The sequence below is a fragment of the Rhinopithecus roxellana genome, chromosome 9 (genome assembly GCF_007565055.1).
Source record: "Rhinopithecus roxellana isolate Shanxi Qingling chromosome 9, ASM756505v1, whole genome shotgun sequence".
NCBI classification, from domain to species: domain Eukaryota; kingdom Metazoa; phylum Chordata; class Mammalia; order Primates; family Cercopithecidae; genus Rhinopithecus; species Rhinopithecus roxellana.
The window spans coordinates 21726195-21746162 of record NC_044557.1 but is presented as its reverse complement, the minus strand read 5'-3'; the positions used below and the strand labels follow the sequence as shown (position 1 = coordinate 21746162).

General features: G+C 49.2%; 1 protein-coding gene across 2 annotated transcripts in view; it reads left to right on the top strand.

Annotated features, from left to right (window-relative positions):
- KBTBD11 (kelch repeat and BTB domain containing 11) overlaps nt 1-19294 on the top strand; it is a 33957-nt gene extending 14663 nt beyond the window's left edge. For both annotated transcript variants that reach the window (XM_030937983.1, XM_030937982.1), the window contains exon 2: nt 12677-19294. In XM_030937983.1, the coding sequence (XP_030793843.1) occupies nt 13576-15447 (1872 nt within the window). In that variant the 5' untranslated portion in view covers nt 12677-13575 and the 3' untranslated portion in view covers nt 15448-19294. The remainder of the gene's footprint in view (nt 1-12676) is intronic.
- The last annotated feature ends 674 nt before the right edge of the window (nt 19295-19968 follow it).

The window sequence follows — 19968 nt, the reverse complement described above, 5'->3', positions numbered from 1 at the left end:
AGATTTCCATATTTCCACTTGGCTGGAACTTTTAGTAACTGAGTAAGTTACTCCGCGGCACAGGCACGAAGAATACAGAAGTAACCTGAGCATTCTTACCTGGTGATTAACTTTACTTAGGTATATTTAAGGTTGTATGGTTTGCACTCATTTTTATTAGCAGGCCAGATTAGTTAATTGATAAATAATGGTAGTTATTTAAACATATGGCATTACACTTTAAATTGTAAATCGTAAAATATTTCAGACACCATAATGCAATACAAAGAAATACTCATGGACTCATGGATCCCACTAAGATTTAATACATGTTATCATTTTGCCACTTACACTTCAAATACTTTTTGTGTGTATGTAAGAAACCAGATGAGGCCAGGCATGGTGCTTCACTCCTGTAATCCTTTGGGAGGCTGATGCAGGAGGACCTGTGGAGCCCAGGAGTTGAAGACAGCTTTGGCAACATAGTGAGACCCTATCTCTCCAAACAAAAAAAAAAAAAAAAAGAAGGAACCCAAGTGATATAGTCTATCTCGTGAACAGAGACACTGGAAGCCCTGTGGTCCTGTCGCCGGCCTCCTCTTCAGAAGTGATCAGTACACAGTAATCCATGCCTGTCCTTCATTTCTCTGTTTTTACACTTCCATAGAAGACATAGGTGTTTTTTTAATGGTTAAAATGTATGTACATAGAATTATCCAGTATCTTTCTGCAACTGCAAACCTTCAGAAATTCAAAATTTTGTTTATGAAATTGACTCACGTTGAGACATGCAGATCTAGGTCATTCATTTGAACAGTGTTAGCGTGACACAAAACCCATCCAGGAGTAGCTGAATCAGTCCTTTTTTGTAGAAAAGGACACAAAGCAATCTTTCTAAAACCCAAGACTGATCATATTACTGTTCCCGTCACTGCTTCCTTTCTTTAAAACGCCGTCAGTGGATCCCATTGTGGTCAAGATGACCGGGCCCCTGTGCTGGCCCTGCCAGACCCCCAGCACTCCCTGAGCTCCAGCCACCCTCAGTCTCTAGAACCCGTCAAGCTGGTCTCTACCTCAAGGACCCCTCTGGCTGCTCTCCTGTTCCTCTCTCAGGTTGCAGCATGACTTTCACATTCTGGGAGGATGCACCTGTCCCCACAGAATAAGAACCAGGTGCATCTGTCCTTATCTCCTGGAGTCTTCTTTTATTATTATTATTATTATTATTATTTAAGTTCTAGGGTACATGTGCACAACCTGCAGGTTTGATACATATGTATACATGTGCCATATTGGTTTGTTGCACCCATCAACTCATCATTTACATTAGGTATTTCTCCTAATGCTTGCCCTCCCCTAGCCCCCCAGCCCCACACCCCCCTACAGGCCCCAGTGTGTGATGTTCCCTGCCTTGTGTCCAAGTGATCTCATTGTTCAATTCCCACCTCTTGAGTGAGAACATGTGGTGTTTGGTTTTCTGTCCTTGTGACAGTTTGCTGAGAATGATGTTTTCTAGCTTCATCCATGTCCCTGCAAAGGACATGAACTCATCCTTTTTTATGGCTGAATAGTATTCCATGGAGTGTATGTGCCACATTTTCTTTAACCAGTCTATTACTGATGGACATTTGGTTGGTTCCAAGTCTTTGCTATTGTGAATAGTGCCTCAATAAACATATGTGTGCATGTGTCTTTATAGTAGCATGATTTATAATCCTTTGGGTATATACCCAGTAACGGGATTGCCAGGTTAAATAGTAATTCTAGTTCTAGATCCTTGAGGAATTGCCACACTGTCTTCCACAATGGTTGAATGAATTTATACTCCCGCCAACAGTATAAAAGTGTTCCAATTTGTCCACATCCTCTCCAGCATCTCTTGTTTCCTGATTTTTTAATGATTGCTATTCTAACTGGTGTGAGATGGTATCTCATTGTGGTTTTGATTGCATTTCTCTGATGGCCAGTGATGATGAGCATTTTTTCATGTGTCTGTTGGCTGCATAAATGTCTTTTGAGAAGTGTCTGTTCATATTCTTTGCCAACTTTTTGATGGGGTTGCTTTTTTCTTGTAAATTTGTTTGAGTTATTTGTAGATTCTGGATATTAGCCCCTCCTGGAGTCTTATTGCTGGTCCCTTCAAGCCTTTGTCCTGTTTCCTGATTCCATTCAAATGCGTGCAGTGGCTCAACGCTTGCCTTCCGCGCTGAGGCTTGAGCCCCGTGGGGCCTAAGTCTGCCTGGTTGCTTGCTACTATTTTAGTAGCTGGTGCACTGTCTGGCACATTGTAAATACTTCATATATATCTGCTCAATAAATGAGCAAATGAATGAATATTGTTAATTAATTGTCAATATTGAGATATCAATGTGAATTTAACAGATCGAACAGTTGTGAGCAATTGTATTATTTATTCAGCCCAGGAATCTCTCATTTCCGATTCCAGCCGAACCTCCTTGGTACGACACTCAACTTTGATTTCAGTTTTAAAATGAAACATTTATTTTGAAAGAGTCAAGTTGACCCAGACATTGCTCAGAGCTGGGCTTCAGGGCTGGACATTTCAGGAGAGTCTTTCAGCTGGTGCCTCTCTCCAGAGCCTTGGTGCTCTGGTGCGACCTTGCTATTCATGCTTTATGTTTGGCTGAATCAATAATTCTTGAATTGGAGCCACAGGGAAGGGCAGACGATTCCTCTTTCAACATATTTTCAGTTTCCACCCCAAGGACACTCACAGAAACCTAGAGTAAGATTTGTACTCCTCTGACTCAAAGACTCTTTTTGAGTGAATGCACTGATTTATTTTCATCCAGTTTTCTTTCAGTACTTCCAAATCTACGATTCCAGTGAGCACAGTCTGTGTTATAACTAGAGCGAGGGCAGGCGCCAGCAGCTCCCTGTCCAATCTGGTTTGGACCAAGTCGACCGCACACTTCCTGTGCAAGGACATCTCATTCCTCTCCTACTTTCAGGTATGGTCTATGCAGGTGTATCGTCATGTCAGCAATGAAGGAATGACGGAGACACTAAGCTCCATATGGCGTGGATCTCAGAACGTTTGCATTTTTTAAAAATCCACCAATCAGATACAGGAAGCAGATAAGGAAATCCATGCAACACGTTTCACAGCTGAGGTGCCCCCTCTGCACGACGCATCGCCTCACCGAATTGCTCACAGCAGACAGCAGCTAAGGGTCCGGACGCATGGGTGCCCCCTCACCTCCCTTGCGTCTCGCTGCGAACCTGACCACAGAGTCAGAAGCAGGCATCCTCACGGGTGAGACCACAGGGACTGGAATCCATGGCTCTGACCAAACCTCTTAAACTTGTGACCAGCAGGGGTGAATTCCTGCTAATTTGTGATGGCCAGCTCACGAGGGAACAGATAACAACGTCTCGGGGTTTTTTTTTTTTTTTTTTTGAGGCCACTTGTTGAAGGCTCCAGAGACAGAGGAAGAGAGGAGAATATTGGACTTTGGTGTTGGTCTGCTGCTAATTTTGCTCAGTCTTCTGAGACTAGAAACTTAGTACTTCTGTGCATTGAGCATTTTTTCATTTATTGAATCAAGATGCTGGTAGGTCTGCCTGTCTCGAGTGTGAACTGTGAGACTGAAATGGGACAGTTGCCGGGAAGATGCTGGGAGCGTGTCCAGGTAGATGCTGCCAGGCCTTGGCGTCGGCGTCCTGTCCGGGTAGGTGCTGCCGGGCCTTGGCGCCCTGCCTGGGTAGGTGCTGCCGGGCCTTGGCGCCCCCTTCTTGTCCTGCTGGGGGGCCTCTGTCGTTTGGGAAGACCTTGTCCTGGGAGGCACTCCGCCTGGGTGTGGAAGGCTTGCTAGGGTAGCGGCTGCACTGTGCTCCTTGTCAACACCCTGTTTAACTCCAGGATCGCTCGGTGAAGTAGCTTTTGCTTTTAGGCAGAAAGACTACAGTTTCTAGGGATGGGAATCCCCGCACGCTAGCCTAACCCAGAGGTGGCATTTATTAGCACACTTACCTCCGAAGCCCCTGGAAGCTGTTCTTCAGCACCACTCGCTGCAGTGGTCTCAGTCTCCTGTCCTCTTCCCATTTCTTGGTTTTCTGCTCTGTGCATTGTTTCCTTTCTTCTGCTGGAGATAATGAGCTTTCCCTTGACTCCAGCTCTGGGATCCATGAGGGCAAGGCCCTGGCTCTCGCATCAGCCCAGAGGTGTGTGTATCGCCCACACCAGGTCAGGAGAGCTCAGGGTATCTTGTGGACGATGAGCTGTGACCAGCCCAGCCAGGATCCTGAGACCTGCTTCCTGGGGGCCCTGCACTTCCCTAAGGGAACCCAGTGATGGAGTGGCAGAGAAGGCGCCCACCGGTCAGTGGGTCTTCGCGTTTTAGGACGAGGTCACTGAATTGAGCAAATTGCCTGGGCTCTTGGTGGGAGTAAGTTACAGGGAAGAGACTCTGACCCGGGTGTGTCCGACACCAAAGGGAAGGCTTCAGAAACACACTGACCTTCCTGGAGCTTTGCCAACACGTGCTTATTTCATCCTGGCAGAAACACCGTGAGGCAGGCGTCATACATGAGGAAGTGCCGGAGACGGGAGATCGTCTGCCCAAGGCCTTTAGTTGAGGAACATCTAACTTTCAAGCCCACCCTCCCTCTTCTGAAAGGTGCCTGAGCAGTACCTAATTGTCACACAGGACACGCACTTCTGGACTCTGCCCCTCCTGTTCATTCCACCAGGAAGAGGGGCGGGTTCCTGCCGGGCTTTGTCGCTGCCTGAAGGGGAGCACGGATGAGTTTTCTCATCCCTGAGCCCAGGTTTCCTCAACTGTAAGACAGTGCAGTGCTGCCTACCTCCCGGGGTGTTGGGAGACTGTGGTAACTGATGTCACCTGCACAGTTCCTGCACGCAGTAAAAAGCACAAATGTTAATTCCTGCACGTGACCCACGCGTCCCCCAGATATGCTCAGAGAGGAGGAACAGGCAGGGGAGGAAGGGCTAGATGGATGCAGGGAGAGGGGCGTGAGCTTGGTGGAGGCTTTTTCTTAAATTGGAAGCGGAGGTGGGAAACACTGGCTGGAGGTGTAGGTACATAGAGAGATTTCCCAAGGTTGGAAATGCTCCCCATAGTTTAGGAATATGAGTTTAAAATCATGCCTGTTCATAATAGATTAAAAAATGTGTAAAGAGTAAAAAAAACATCCTCATAATAATCGTCTCAACCCCCATCCTCATTGTCATACTTTTTTTCTTTCTGTATCTTAAGACTTTTTCAAGTTGGTCTATACTTTAAAACCCACAACTTTTTTTGATGATAAAAGCAGCATATATTTATTTTAGAAAATGTTGAAACTCAGCATTTAGGAGATAATAACACCTAGCTGTAATCCAACATCCAGATAAAACTATTCATCTCTTTTATTTATTTATTTTTTTTTAAAACCTTTTTTGTGAGATAGTCCCTACTTGGAGCTGTCATGTGGATAATATCTTAATCTGCCATTCTTTGTGTAGTTTAAAAACTTGCTTTTACTTTATTGTTGTTATTATTTTTGAGACATGGTCTCATTCGGTTGCCCAGGCTGGAGTGCAGTGGCAACAGCCTTGACCTCTCCCGGGCTCAAGTGATCCTCTGACCCCAGCCTACCAAGTAGCTGGGACTACAAATGCTGCACGCCACCACTCTCAGCTAATTTTTTTTTTTTTTGTATTTTTAGTAGGGAAGGGGTCTCCCCATGTTGCCCAGGCTGGCCTTGAACTCCTGACCTTAGGTTATCCACCCATCTCAGCCTTCTGAAGCGCTGGGATTACAGTCATGAGCCACCATGCCCAGCCTCTGTGGTTTCATCTGAGTATTTTCAGAGTTGCCATTGTTTTAGTTTCCCTCGCTAACATCCATTCATCTATCCATCTAGCCATCCAATCACCCATCTGTCTATCCATCCATCTATCTGTCCATCCACCACCCACCCACCCATCTGTCTATCCATCTGTCCATCCATCTATCCATCCATCCATCCATCCATCCATCCATCCATCCATCCATCCATCCGGTTGCCCTTGCAGAGCCCAGCCTGTGCTAATGGTAGAGTGAAAGGTAATCTTCATTTTTGTGAATTTTATATTTTTAAGGAAAAGGGTGACACATACACCTCCCTATCTGTAATGATACTATGTGGTGCTAAAATAAGACTTTCTCTGCAAACACAGACTGTGGAGCAACTAAAACCAGAAGTGAGGAAGGCTTATTAGAGAACGCACCATGGCAGCTTGAGCTTAAAGAATGAGCAAGAATTCTGCTCCTCAAACCAGAATGGGGGTTGTCTTAGGCAGCGAGAATTGCACAGGCAAAAGCTCCACTATTAATATATGAATACACAAATACTCCGTACACACACATACACACACACACCCATATACGGTTCATCAGGGGAGCCACAGGCAATTCCATGAGCTCGTGCAGTAGGACAGAGGGGAGTGAGGCATGAGGGCGAGTGGGTTAGGAGCAGATTGCTCAATACTTTATTTACCAGCCTACGGTAAATAGACTTCAAGAATATCTATTGTGTAAAAGCTCTTCTTCAGGAAATTGCCAACACTTTTACTTCTTCCAATTAAGTCCTGCTAGGAGATTCAGCCTACTGTTATTCCCCTAAATGACCCCCAGGAGGGCAGGTGGGAGACAGCTGGTGGAGCCGGGCCGGGCCTGCCCCAGGACCCAGTGCTGCCCGATCTCCCACTGCGTCATGCTCAGAACTGCGCAGAGCACCCTGACTTGCTTGGGTTCTGTCTACAGGATGCAGGGGCAACTGGCAACCTACCTTAACATTCCAGAGGCTTCGCTCAGCTCTGTGCATGGCTGTGACAGGCGTCAGCTCGGATGGGGCCGGGAGTCTGAATGACTCAAGAGGCATCATGGCGCGGTGGCTGATGGCGTGGGCAGTGGAGCCAGTTGCTTGGCTCATTTCTGGCTCTGCCCCTTAAAACTGCATGGCTTATAAAATGCATATTGATGAAATCACATAAATGGCTAATCACAACACCTGCCTCCCGGAAGGCTTCTGTGGGTGCCGTGTGTTAATATGAGGTAACACACACCAGAACACTGCCTGGCAAAATAGACGCCACTGCTCTGTGTCCGTTCGGACTTACGTGTTGTTAGGTCACGCTGCAGTCCAGCTGGTCTCTTAGGATGTCCTTCATAAAAAACAAGCTAAAAGAGGTCAGGTGTGGTGGCTGACACCTGTAATCCCAGCACTTTGGGAGGCTGAGGTGGGCAGATCACTTGAGGTCAGGAATTCGAGACCAGCCTAACCAACATAGCGAAACTCTGTCTGTACTAAAAATACAAAAATTAGCCAGGCACGGTGGCGGGTGCCTATAATCCCAGCTACTTGGGAGGCTGAGGCAGGAGAATCGCCTGAACCCAAGAGACAGAGGTTGTAGTAAGCCGAGATCGTGCCATTGCACTACAGCCTGGGTGACAAGGGCGAGACTCTGTCTCAAATTAAAAAAAAAAAAAAAAAGTTAAGAGAGTATAGATTGTGCTCTGGTGGGACAGACGCTAATGCATGTTGCTAGGTATATTATGGAACATTTACTTATTTATTCAGTTACTCAAGAAACTCCACCCCGCAGTAGACACCCTCCCCATTTCTAAACTACACAGAAAATACTGCCTACAATTGGCTTTAGTTTGCTTTATCCCTGTAGTATCTCGTTGCTTGAACCATTGTGGGTATCCTGAAGGCAGGCACTAAGAGCAGAAGCCGCTTTTCTCGTCCCCCAGGACAGCACAGAACCTTTTCCTTTTAGTAGCCGTACGGCCAAGTTAAATATGGGCTGCATTTTATAAGGAAAATATATTTCCTGAGTGGTGTTTCCTCCTGGCTAGCTTTAGGCTGTGTAATTCTGCACATTTTGATGGTCCCCTTACGCTATTTTCTATGGCTTAAAGAGTCCTGAGAACATGTGGATCAGAGCTGGGCGTGAAGACGGCCGTCTCCACGGAGCATTGGTGTCAGTGACGGCACCAACTCCCTTCTTGCTTCCCCCACCTTCGATCCTTCCTGCCCAGAAGCTGTGGGCCTGTGTTCATTTGGGCCTGGAGAGAAAATAACCTTGAAAGGCAGTATGTGTACCAACGTTGAAAGTGAATCAATACATTGAATCAAAGAGAAATCCTGACTGGGCGTGGTGGCTCACACCTGTAATCCCAGCAAATTTAGGAGGCCGAGGCAGGTGGATCACTTAAGCCCAGAAGTTCAAGACCACTCTAGGCAACATAGCGAGATCCTGTTTCTACTAAACATACAAAAATTAGCCAGCTGTGGTGGTGCACCACCGTAGTCGCAGCTACTCGGGAGGCTGAGGTGGGAGGAGCTCTTGAGCCCAGGAGTTGAGGCTGCAGTGAGCCATGATTATGCAACTGTCCTCCAGCCTGGATGACAGAGAAAGACCCTCGACAAACAAACAAACAAAAATCCTGAGATTCCCTAGAGGTTTCTAAGATGGTATAATTTTTCTTAGATTTATGGCTTTTCTTTCTTAATTAACCTCACGATTCATTGGCTATTTAACTGTGTGAATGGCATCTTTCTGTTGCTGATGGAGGCCATGCGGGTGCGGCCCACACAAGCGCTATTCCAGGGACACTGTGCTCTAACGGGGTGTGGCGGGACACAGGCAGTGCGTGTAAGATGCTGGAAGGAATTTTTGTTTTTGAGACGGGGTTTCACTCTTGTTGCCCAGGCTGGAATGCGATGGCGTGATCTCGGCTCACTGTAACCTCCGCCTCCGGGGTTCAGGTGATTCTCCTGCCTCAGCTTCCTGAGTAGCTGAGATTACAGGCCTGTGCCACCAAGCCCGGCTAATTTTGTACTTTTTTAGTAGAGACGGGGTTTCGCCATGTTGGTCTTGAACTCCTGACCTCAGTTGACCCACCTGCCTTGGCCTCCCAAAGTGCTGAGATTACAGACTTGAGCCACTGCGCCCGGCTGAAGGACTTAGAAGCAAAACATACCACAGAAGTTTACATAAACTGCCTAAGTCAATTAATGCATTCTTTAAAAAAAATTAAGCTGACTGTAATGATTTGAAAGGAAGATTCTTTTTAGCAAGCAGTATTACTAAAATAGAGCATGATACTTAATTCTGAATAAATCCTAATGTCCACATTAAATATATAATGTCCACTTTGGGAAATCATACAAAATCTTATTTTTTAATTTGTATTAATAGTAAAGAAATGTATAGAAACTTAAAAGTGTAGATATTTATAAGGCCCAGAAGAAACTTAACATCCTCTGGAGGGGAAATACTACATCTATTTTATTGTTTTCATTGAATACTATGTATATTTAATTAGCCCTTGTTCTTAGGAAATGATTTCCTAATTACCAGCAAGAAGGAAACTGGTCACTTATCTGCCGCACCCCCCATGCCTTCCTTGGAAACTGCAGTGCTGACTTTCTGTGTATCGCCTGGTTGTGACTCCAGAAGTAAGCTCAGGAAACCCCTGTTGACTTTCACGCAGGGAAAAAATCCTTCCAGACGCTCTGGTGGGGGGTGGGAGGGTTTCAGTGATTTCACAGTAACAAGGATGGACGCTCCTCAGGGAGCCTCTTAGTGAAATTCTGATTCTAGAGCCAACCACACAATGGTGGTGGGAGGAATCCCTTTGGAAATCCCTGACTTCCCATCCGAAAAAATCTGACCCTAACAGTCACCGCAGTTGCTGACGCCTCAGAGGACTGCTAAACCCAAAGGCCGACTCCTCTCCATCTGTTTTAAGGTAAACATTTCAGTAATGGGTCATTCTGGAAAAAAAAAAAAACAAAAACCAAAAATCTCTTAATGTTGAGTTTCTTTTAACATCATTTGAGATAGAAAAGGGCCTCCTGCTTAACCTCATTTCCCACGTGGTGTGGGACACCACATCCATTCTGCAGGGAGAGCCCCGGCAGGGCGGGCACATTTAGTGCTGTGAGACCATCTCCCAGAAACGCTGCCCAGAGCGTCCTAGAGGGGGCAGCGGAGGGCTCCCGAGCCCCTGATGCAGCCTTGCTGTTACTCGACAGTGTAGCTGAAGATCTTGGTGTCAGAAACAACATCACTGATGGTGGTGGACAGGGACCTGCTGGTCTCCTTTTGGCTATATGGCAGGTGATCTCAGTGCAGTGGTGTCTGAGAGGCCTCATGATTCCTCCCGGTGAGAGTGCGAGGCTGTACCATGCCGAAACCATCCCTGGCTCTGCCAACTTGCTCTGTCTGTAATGTGAGCAGGGAGACGGCGGGGACGACAGAGTATGATAGGACCACAGAATACGAGAGGGCCACCACCTCTTGCTGGAAGGGGCCCCTCAGAAGGACACAATTTAATAATGTGTGTGTTGGAAAAGTAACATAAAGACTGCTTGAATCATGATTTTTGAGATGATTGAGTTTTATTCTTTCTGGGGCCAGCTGGAATAAGAATCAGTTCTATCCCAGGTGTGAGTTGAACATCCCAAATTTGAAACTGAAAATGCTCCAAAATCTGAAACGTTTTGAGTGCTGACATAATGCTCATTGGATCCTTTCAGATTTGGGGTTTTGGGAGTTGAAATGTAAGTATAAATGCAAGTATTCCAAAATTCAAAAAATGGGAAATCCTAAAGAGCTCAAACATTTGGGATGAGGGCTACTTAGCCTCTAGCCAGACGGCTTCCTTGTTGGCACAGCAGAGATGGGTGCCTTGCTGCTGGGGGTGCTGTGGGCTGCTTTCCAGTGTAGCTGTTTCATCATGGAGATGTTTCTCTTGCTTAACTGAGGTTATAACAAAATGTATACTTATCAAACACTCTTTCAGGCCTTGAACTGATTTCATAGGACTTTTCAGGGCAGAGTTCCAAATTTAAGCTTTTAAAATGCATTTTACTGATTGCGTGACTTCCCTTCAGTCTGTGATGATTAATTACATAAAGATGACTTTCAGGATGGAGGCTCCTGTACACTGCAGGACAGTCCAGCCAGAGGAAGAACTAGGGAGCTCTGAGACCCCTTTCTAGGCCAAGAAGAAAGTTTACTACATTGGATTTCTAGGGGCTATGTCTTCTGTATCTTACAGAAACCATGTTAAACAAATAAGCCAACTGAGACAGCCAGTTCTCGGATTTTATTTCAGACCTGAGGTTCGTGTGTATTTCTAATCTGATAGAGAAGTTTGTCTTAGATTTGCTCTCCCTCTCCTTTGTATGACTCAGCTGGCTGGAAAGACTCTACAGTCTTCAGGGTTGGTGCCCTTCACTGATGCAGCTTCACAGCTTTTCCAGTTTGGGTCACCCTTACATTGTGGTCCTTTCCCTGGCCCTGGACTGGGCACCACTGGACAGCAGGATGGGGGCCTGGGGTGAGCACCTGTCAGTGTGGGCATGGCTGGGTGAACACCCGGGACCTTGTGTCCTGCCCAGCCATTGTCTCTGACCTACCCTGGGGATCAGAGCTTCAGGATACTCGAAAACCTTCTTACTATGACATTCCCCAGGCATCTGATGACAATTCTGTGCACATAGGGAGTGTGCCAGCATTTTATTGTGAAAGATATCTGGCAGACAGATGGAGGGAGAGAGAGACGGGGAGAGTTAAACGTCTGGAGCTTTCAACTTGCCACTTATTTCTGAGAATACTGGGAAAGCCTTTTCAGGGACAGAGTGACAGTAAGAGCAGGGCATTTACAGTAAGCAGGTAACACTATTGCATATAATAAGTAGAACATCAGAAGATGCTGGGGATTAAGTATCATGTTACCCATCTCACTTGAGAGCTGAACACGCATTCTGTATAAAGATAAGCCTGGTCATGTTTTGGATGGTTTTGTTGTCTACATTTTTCTTTAGAAAGCCAGAATGAAGTTGCCTTATGTGGACTCTAAGACCTCTAAGTTTCTTCCCAGTATGTTAGGGAGTGTCCATGAAGCATTTGCCAATTTAGGCAGGATATTTGATTGTATTCTATAATGCATCTGCCGGCACTCACATCTGCCTTCCACATACTTCATTCAGTCTTTCCGCTTTGATTTTCCTTTTGCTGCATTTAGGCTGTTTGGATAATTGCTTCTCTGAGGTTTTTCAGGGTTGTAATTCTAAGAGTTTAAACAGATTTAGGAGTTGACGCCATTTGGGGTCCTGAATTCATGCTGTTGGCTGAAGCTGATTCCAGAGAAGCATCCTAACGCCTTTCTACAAATAGTTGTAACCGAATTTGAAATAATTAACTGGGAAACACTGAAAAAAAACTTGTGATCTGTTAATAAATTAATAAAATCACACAATCCAGTCATGCTTTCTCACTGAAAGGAGTTCTTGATGCTACTTACACTTTTTATGTTGAAAACAGGAAATTGTTGATACTCGACTGCTTTTGACCTACAGAACTAGTAACTTCATATGGTTCAACCAACGCGTGTCAGGCCTTAATGTTTGGTGGTGCCTATGCTTGAACTGGGCTCTCCTGAGTCCTCAAAATCAGGAAAGGAATATCGAGAGGGTACTTTAAAAAATTCCTAAATAATTCTGCATGTCCTGTTCATCAAACTCTCCAGCAGAGAAAAGTCACAACCCCTTTACAACCAAAACTGAATTCTATAATCTGAATATTGAAGAGGGAAGGGTGGTAGACTCCACTGACACGAAATAACCTTACTGAAAAACGCACAAATATCCTCTCTTTCTGTCCTATAAACAGGAACAAGAGAATGGTGAGAGGACGCGGAAACACCTGATATCCCAGCAAAGGAAGCTGCAGAGGAAGGGTCCTGCCCCATGAGCAAGGACGGCCTCCAGGAGCACAGCGGCTTCTCCTGACACCTCCCTGGCAGTGAATTACGGATGACCCAGTACATGGGGAGGTGCGGACGCCGACACACGGGGAGGGCTCCTGAGACCAGCGCGCAGGACCAGTGTCCTCCCCGTGACCTTGAAGTTGTGTAGCCACAAGTGGGAGCCACAAAGAAGGAGAGCCCACAGGGGCTCCTTTCAAGACATGGGGTTAAATCAGGGCTCTGAAGTTGGGGCCACAGCCGATCTCAGCTTTCTGCGTCCTGGGGGTGCGGTGATATGATGGAATGTGAAGTGAGTGGGTGAGCACGGACTCCAGAAAGGGCGCACCAGATACCTGGTTATCCGATACTGCAGAGAGACACCTGGTCAGCCGGCGTTGCAGAGAGGGACAGCTAGTCACTCAGACTGCAGAGAGAAACACCTGGTCACCCAGGCTGCAGAAACAACCACAGTCAACTGCAGCTCCAGTCAGTGCTGTATGTTGGCTGACGTGGTCTTGCACCGGCCGGAGATCCATTCACCAAGACTTTCTGGGCAGATTTAAAGTGACGGGTTCAGAAGTTCAGCAAGAGTTGGACACACCCCTCCTCACTGGAGAGGAGAGGGGAAAGGCGGCGGGTGGGGAGCAGCGTGTGAGATTCCCCCCCTCACACACACACAGCAAAAAAGCGTGGACACACAGAAGTGAAATCTGATCGCGTGCCAGGAAAAGCTGTGAGGCTGGAAACCCCGGAGTAACGCTCGACCTTGGCCAGACCTGCAGGCTGTGGAGCCGGGGGAGTGCGGGTGCAGCACAGCCGGGCCATGGAGCACGCGGTGGCCCCCTGCGTCCTCTACCCAGGGACGGAGCCCGGGGCTGCGGGGGAGGGCGAGAGCGAGGGCGCCGCGTCCCCGGCGCAGACACCCTGCAGTCTCGGCGCGTCCCTGTGCTTCAGCTCCGGGGAGGAGTCCCCGCCGCAGTCCCTCGCCTCAGCGGCGGAAGGCGCGGCCACCTCCCCGCCCTCCAGCGGTGGCCCGCGGGTGGTGGAGCGGCAGTGGGAGGCCGGCAGCGCGGGCGCCGCGTCCCCGGAGGAGCTCGCGTCCCCCGAGGAGCGCGCGTGCCCGGAAGAGCCCGCGGCGGCGTCCCCCGAGCCACGCGTTTGGCTTGAGGACCCCGCGTCCCCCGAGGAGCCCGGAGAGCCCGCGCCCGTGCCCCCGGGGTTCGGGGCGGTGTACGGGGAGCCGGATTTGGTGCTGGAGGTGTCCGGGCGCCGGCTGCGCGCGCACAAGGCAGTGCTGGCGGCGCGCAGCGACTACTTCCGCGCGCGCGCGTCGCGGGACGTGCTGCGGGTGCAGGGAGTGAGCCTGGCGGCTCTGCGGCTGCTCCTAGCCGACGCCTACAGCGGGCGCATGGCGGGCGTGCGGCCCGACAACGTGGCCGAGGTGGTGGCCGGCGCGCGCCGCCTGCAACTGCCTGGCGCCGCGCAGCGCGCCACCGACGCCGTGGGGCCGCAGCTGAGCCTGGCCAACTGCTACGAGGTCCTGAGCGCGGCCAAGCGGCAGCGGCTGAACGAGCTGCGCGACGCCGCCTACTGCTTCATGAGCGACCACTACCTGGAGGTGCTGCGCGAGCCCGCCGTGTTCGGCCGCCTGTCGGGCGCAGAGAGGGACCTGCTGCTGCGCCGCCGCCTGCGCGCCGGCCGCGCCCACCTCTTGGCTGCGGCGCTGGGGCCGGCGGGGGAGCGCGCGGGCAGCCGGCCGCAGAGCCCCTCGGGGGACGCGGACGCGCGCGGGGACGCGGCCGTCTACTGCTTCCACGCGGCGGCCGGAGAGTGGCGCGAGCTGACGCGGCTGCCCGAGGGCGCGCCGGCGCGGGGCTGCGGCCTGTGTGTCCTCTACAACTACCTCTTCGTGGCGGGCGGCGTGGCGCCCGCGGGCCCCGACGGCCGCGCGCGCCCGTCCGACCAGGTCTTCTGCTACAACCCGGCCACAGACAGCTGGAGCTCCGTGAGGCCCCTGCGCCAGGCGCGCTCGCAGCTGCGGCTGCTGGCCCTGGACGGCCACCTCTACGCCGTGGGCGGCGAGTGCCTGCTCAGCGTGGAGCGCTACGACCCGCGCGCTGATCGCTGGGCCCCCGTCGCGCCGCTGCCCCGGGGCGCCTTCGCCGTGGCGCACGAGGCCACCACCTGCCACGGCGAGATCTACGTGTCTGGGGGCTCGCTTTTCTACCGCCTGCTCAAGTACGACCCGCGGCGCGACGAGTGGCAGGAGTGCCCGTGCAGCAGCAGCCGCGAGCGCTCGGCCGACATGGTGGCTCTCGACGGCTTCATCTACCGCTTCGACCTGAGCGGCAGCCGCGGCGAGGCGCAGGCGACGGGGCCGGGCGGGGTCAGCGTGTCCCGATACCACTGCCTGGCCAAGCAGTGGAGCCCGTGTGCCGCGCCTTTGCGACCCCCCGGCGCCCCCACGGGCCTGCAGCCCTTCCGCTGCGCCGCCCTGGACGGCGCCATCTACTGCGTGAGCCGCGCGGGCACCTGGCGCTTCCAGCCCGCCCGGGACGGCGAGGCCGGCGGCGACGCAGGCCAGGGCGGCGGCTTCGAGGCGCTGGGCGCCCCCTTGGACGTCCGGGGCGTGCTCATCCCGTTCGCTCTCAGCCTACCCGAGAAGTCGCCCCGAGGGGAGCAGGGAGCCGCATAGGCCGGCGGGGTCGGCGGGCGTCTCCCTCGCAGGGGGCTGCGGGGCCCGGGTCCCATCGAGCCCACGGAGGAGGACGCGGGGAGTCGGGGCCGCTAGACGTGCTGGCGGTGTGGATGCTTCGAAGGATCCCCGAGGACGCTCTCAGGGCCCTTCCGCTTTGCTTTCCTTTTGCTTCTCTTTGCTTCTGGGAGTCGATGCCTTGAGACCCAGGTGGTGTGCGGTTGGGTCCCTTGACAGACTGGACACGGGACACAGAAGGCTGTGGGATCCAAAGGGTCATCCTCAGGGTACAGTGCGGGGTCCTGAGGCAGCCTGCAGCCGGCCCCGGGGTGTCCCGAACCCCGCAGAGCACCGAGGCTGTGCGCGGAAGCCTGGGACGCAGAAGTAGGTCGCTGCGAACTATCGGGGGAAGCACGCAGAGAGGGTCATGCTTTTTATTTTTGGCTTGAGATTTAAAATTATAACTGATAAGTAAAGCTCTTTCTAATTTAGTTGAAAATTTCGTACCATGTGCTTGCTTTGGTTGGCTCAACTCCAAAAAGAGTAATTTAATAAGCATTAAAGGTAAATTTTTGATTACCAGTAAGGTTTCTTGTCCAATATGCATTGGAAGTATTTCTCTCCCCACACCATTGCTACTCAAACTCACATGCCTAGAGCAGCTCTGGCGCACTGTTGGACCGACGGGGCTTTCATATTTTCAGTTTAAGGGATGTTAACTGATGTAGCGATGATTTACCATTATTTAAATTTTAAGTCTTTAGTGGCTAAATGTTACCAAACAGCCCATCATAAGTGAGAAAAACTTACCGGGGTGCTTGTCTAAAAAGCAATCTTTGATAGCCCACTCTATCCCCAGCCGCTTTCATATTCTGGAACAAGATAAAATATTATTCCTAAATAACGGGGAAAATCATTTTGTTTTGACAGTTCTATCAAAAAAAAGTGTAGGCACATTTTGAACCCACTGTTTATGAAGTTTTAAATATGGATCGTGTAGTTCTGATGAGGGAGATTAATTTTTACAATCATTATTCTAAGAAAGTGTGGCCAAGTGACAGTGGGCATAGTAAGGTTTATAACAAGGAAGGGACATGCTTATCAGCACAGATTAGCAAGTAAACTGCATGTACTTAATTGTATTGAATTAAATTCCAAAATACCCTGATAGAATTAACATGAGGCTCACTGCATTGACAGGGTATGAGGATTAAAAACAAATCATTTGGGTCGTTTCTCATTTGTTTTAACATTTTACTTTTCAAGTGTGTATACAGAGGACTTACGAGTTTGAGGATGAGATTCATGCTCACAGATGGAGGCAAACATTTGAACTCCGAATCCAACCCATTCTCTTACTGTAAGAGGAAAAGTAAATGAAAGTTACTGGAACGTAACTAGTTGAAATCATGCCTACTTTAATATTATTTGTTTGTTAATCCAGTGATGGGAACTGCCATCTCTGTAGAAATCAGTGGGTAATTGAAAAATAGGTTATGCTTTTTAAAGAGTCTGTCATTATGAGAGGTCTCAGTTAAGTGTGTTTAGAAGTGATCAGCTTGAACCTTATGCATGCCTTGGGGACTGGAATTTATGATCTGGGTTAGAGTATGTTCTGGGGACGTGTCTGCTTGCCCATGGTTACTCGTGAACTGAGGGGATAGCTTGGCAACTTGGTTAATCATCTTGGGAAAGAAAAACAGACTTCATATCGCCTGACTTGATCCGCCTTTTATAGGAGTATACTGGAGAAATGGTTGTAGAAACAGTATTTACAGCAAAAGGAAACAAATAATGTTCATTTTCAGCAATGTACCATTCACACTGTCCTGCCTTTTCCTCTAGAATTTTATTATTAATGGTAGAAATTTTTATATGAAATGGGACCAGGACCAGGCTAATATTTTCAGTCCTTAAATATCAAACTCATATGCTGTTATCACTGTGATTTTACTTGTGAAATCATTCCTGTAATGTTTGTTTGAAAATGCAATGTGGAAATTGGGCTTCCAGAGTAACACTGTCCCCGCAAGAGGATATGAGAAGTGGCGGCTGCAGTCACGTGCAGTTCCTGTGGCTTTCCAGCATTTCATTTAGTGAAGGAATGCCCACACTAGACGTAGCACAGCTTCCTGTGGGGCCCCAGCAGCAAAGCCCCAGGTACTCCCTGTCACCTCACAACAAAATGCACGAAGAAACTTAATAAGAGAAAGGAATTAATACCAACCATTAAAGGATGTCCAGCCAACCTATTGTGGAATTATATAGAATAGTGTACACCACATTTCTAAATAGTGATATCACATAGAAACACATACTAGAGGACCTGCCATGCCGTGAGCCGCGTTTTTGCTTTTTGGGGGCCAGTCCGTGGGGTGTGGAGCCGCTAGGGTTTGCACCCATGAAACAAAGAGAAAAGCCACACCCTCCAAGGCTTTGATTCTGGGACTGCTGCGAGGAGGGCAGAGGCATTGCTGAGACTGCCTGGCGCCGGCTGATGCCCCAGGTAGGATCTTTTCGAATTCAAAGTGATGGTCTAAGTGTGCGTCCAACACTGTGTAGGAAAAGATTGGTGCAAAAATATTCCTGGTCATCCACCTGTTAAAAGAGTTAGATGAGGCTAGTGCCTTGATAACAGCTATCCACACTTCTCATGAAATTAACCCATATGCTGGGGCATTTCCAAATGTCGGACTCATGAAATTAACCCATATGCAGGGGCCTTTCCAAATGTCTGGAAAGGCAGTGGTGTCCTTTGGGGAAAATGTTATGCACGGAAGCCTGACCTTTTGCTTAGTTGACAGCAATCCCTTCTCTATTGCCAATCAAGGTTCATTTGGGATGCAGAGGAATGAGCTTGAGCCTTCCTCCTTTTCCTTCCGGTTTTATTCTTCGTCTTGGGAACAGCCCTCCACTCTGCATTGCTTCCTGCAGCTTTGTAGAGCTGGAGTTGGAACTTCAGGATTTGGTTTCTGAGTCTGGAGGCACCGACTTCTCCTGTAAGAAAATGAATGTTGTGGAAATCCTTTGGCTACTTAACTAAAACTCGTGACTGTATCAGTTTGGCTACAAATAAGAAATTAATCATCTGCTCTGTTTCTGCTAATTTCTGGTGTCACTTCAGTAATTCTGGTAGCAACCGTTGAATCTGTTGGTCACTTCCTGTAAACGATTTGGAAATAGGATGTTTTCAGCCTTCTTTTGTCTTTCTGAAGTCAAGATAGATTCAAGACATAATCTGTTGTAAGATCTTAGTAGAGCAAATGTAAGCAAAAGTGCATTTTTGTGTTCTTGTTAATTTTAGATGCTTTCTTAGCTTACAAAAAGTTTTGTTTTTGGGTTAAAAATCAATCAACTTTCTGATTTTTCCCCTTCTGCAATGTGATTATTCGTAAGAAGATAACGAGCTGAAAATGGAAATCTGCAATTGTTTCAGTTGCCTTGAATTTCTTTCAGTGGCCACATCGTTTCCACGTTTTCCACATCCAGGAGGAAGTCTGGGCTGTGCAACCTTCAGGCACCCGGCACAGACACTGTGCTGGCAGGTGCTTCAGACACGCCAAGTGAATGGATTTGGATGGAACGCACATAAAACAGGAGACGGGTTCTCGTGTGAGATCAAAGCTCCTCCAAAGCCTATTCAAGCTCTAAGCGATTCTCAAATGTTACCATTTATTAAAGGTAAACTACACCTGTTGAAGGCCAAGTTCAGGCCAGCTGTTGTGATCTGCGTAATGTATTTATTAATGCTTGAGTTTTAAAATCCTGGGCATAAATAGCGCAGAGCCTTGTATGTCTGTCAGTTCCTGCCGAGATGAAATAAATCATGCAGAAAGTGCCAGTGCTCCTGGCGTGCCTGGGTTGCTTTTTTCTTTCTCCACAGCGCGTGTCTGATGAGGCGTTTTCTCCTGTGAATCAGGGATCCTAGCTCTGCACGCGGGACCCAGGGCTGACACCTCCCACCGTCAAGTGAGGAACTGCCCTCACCGGCTCCTGAAGCTCCCCCCCGCACAGAGCTTCTAAGCTGGGGTGTCCGTTCCCACTCCCAGGTGCCTTGGACTCCTCTGTCTGCTCACGGACCCCAGCGGGGGATCAGGGCACACCACATAGGGCCTCAGGAGCACATGGAAGCTGAGGTCGGCGCCTTGACTGTGGTTCGCGGGGAAGGCAGGTTGGGGCAGAGGGAGCCACTTCACTGCACTGGTTTGAGTCCTTCCAGTGGGCTTTGTGCTATCACGGTGGTCTCCAGTTGCCTGGTACCAGGCCCAGGGGTGATAAAGGGTGGGGCTTGTGTGTGAGAGTAGCTGAGGAGGGGTTGGGGGTGTGGACTCTGGCCATTTGGTCTGGACATGAGCTCCCAGCCAAGCCCTTCCTAGCTCTAAGAATGGGCTGACCCCAGGAGGACAGCCTGTCCCAGGCCTGGCCAGCAAGCTCTGTAAGATGCCAAAACATCACAAAGCCCAGAAAATGAAAGAGGTGGTCAGTAGGACTGCCAGGCACAGTCCCCTGCCCCTGGAGCGG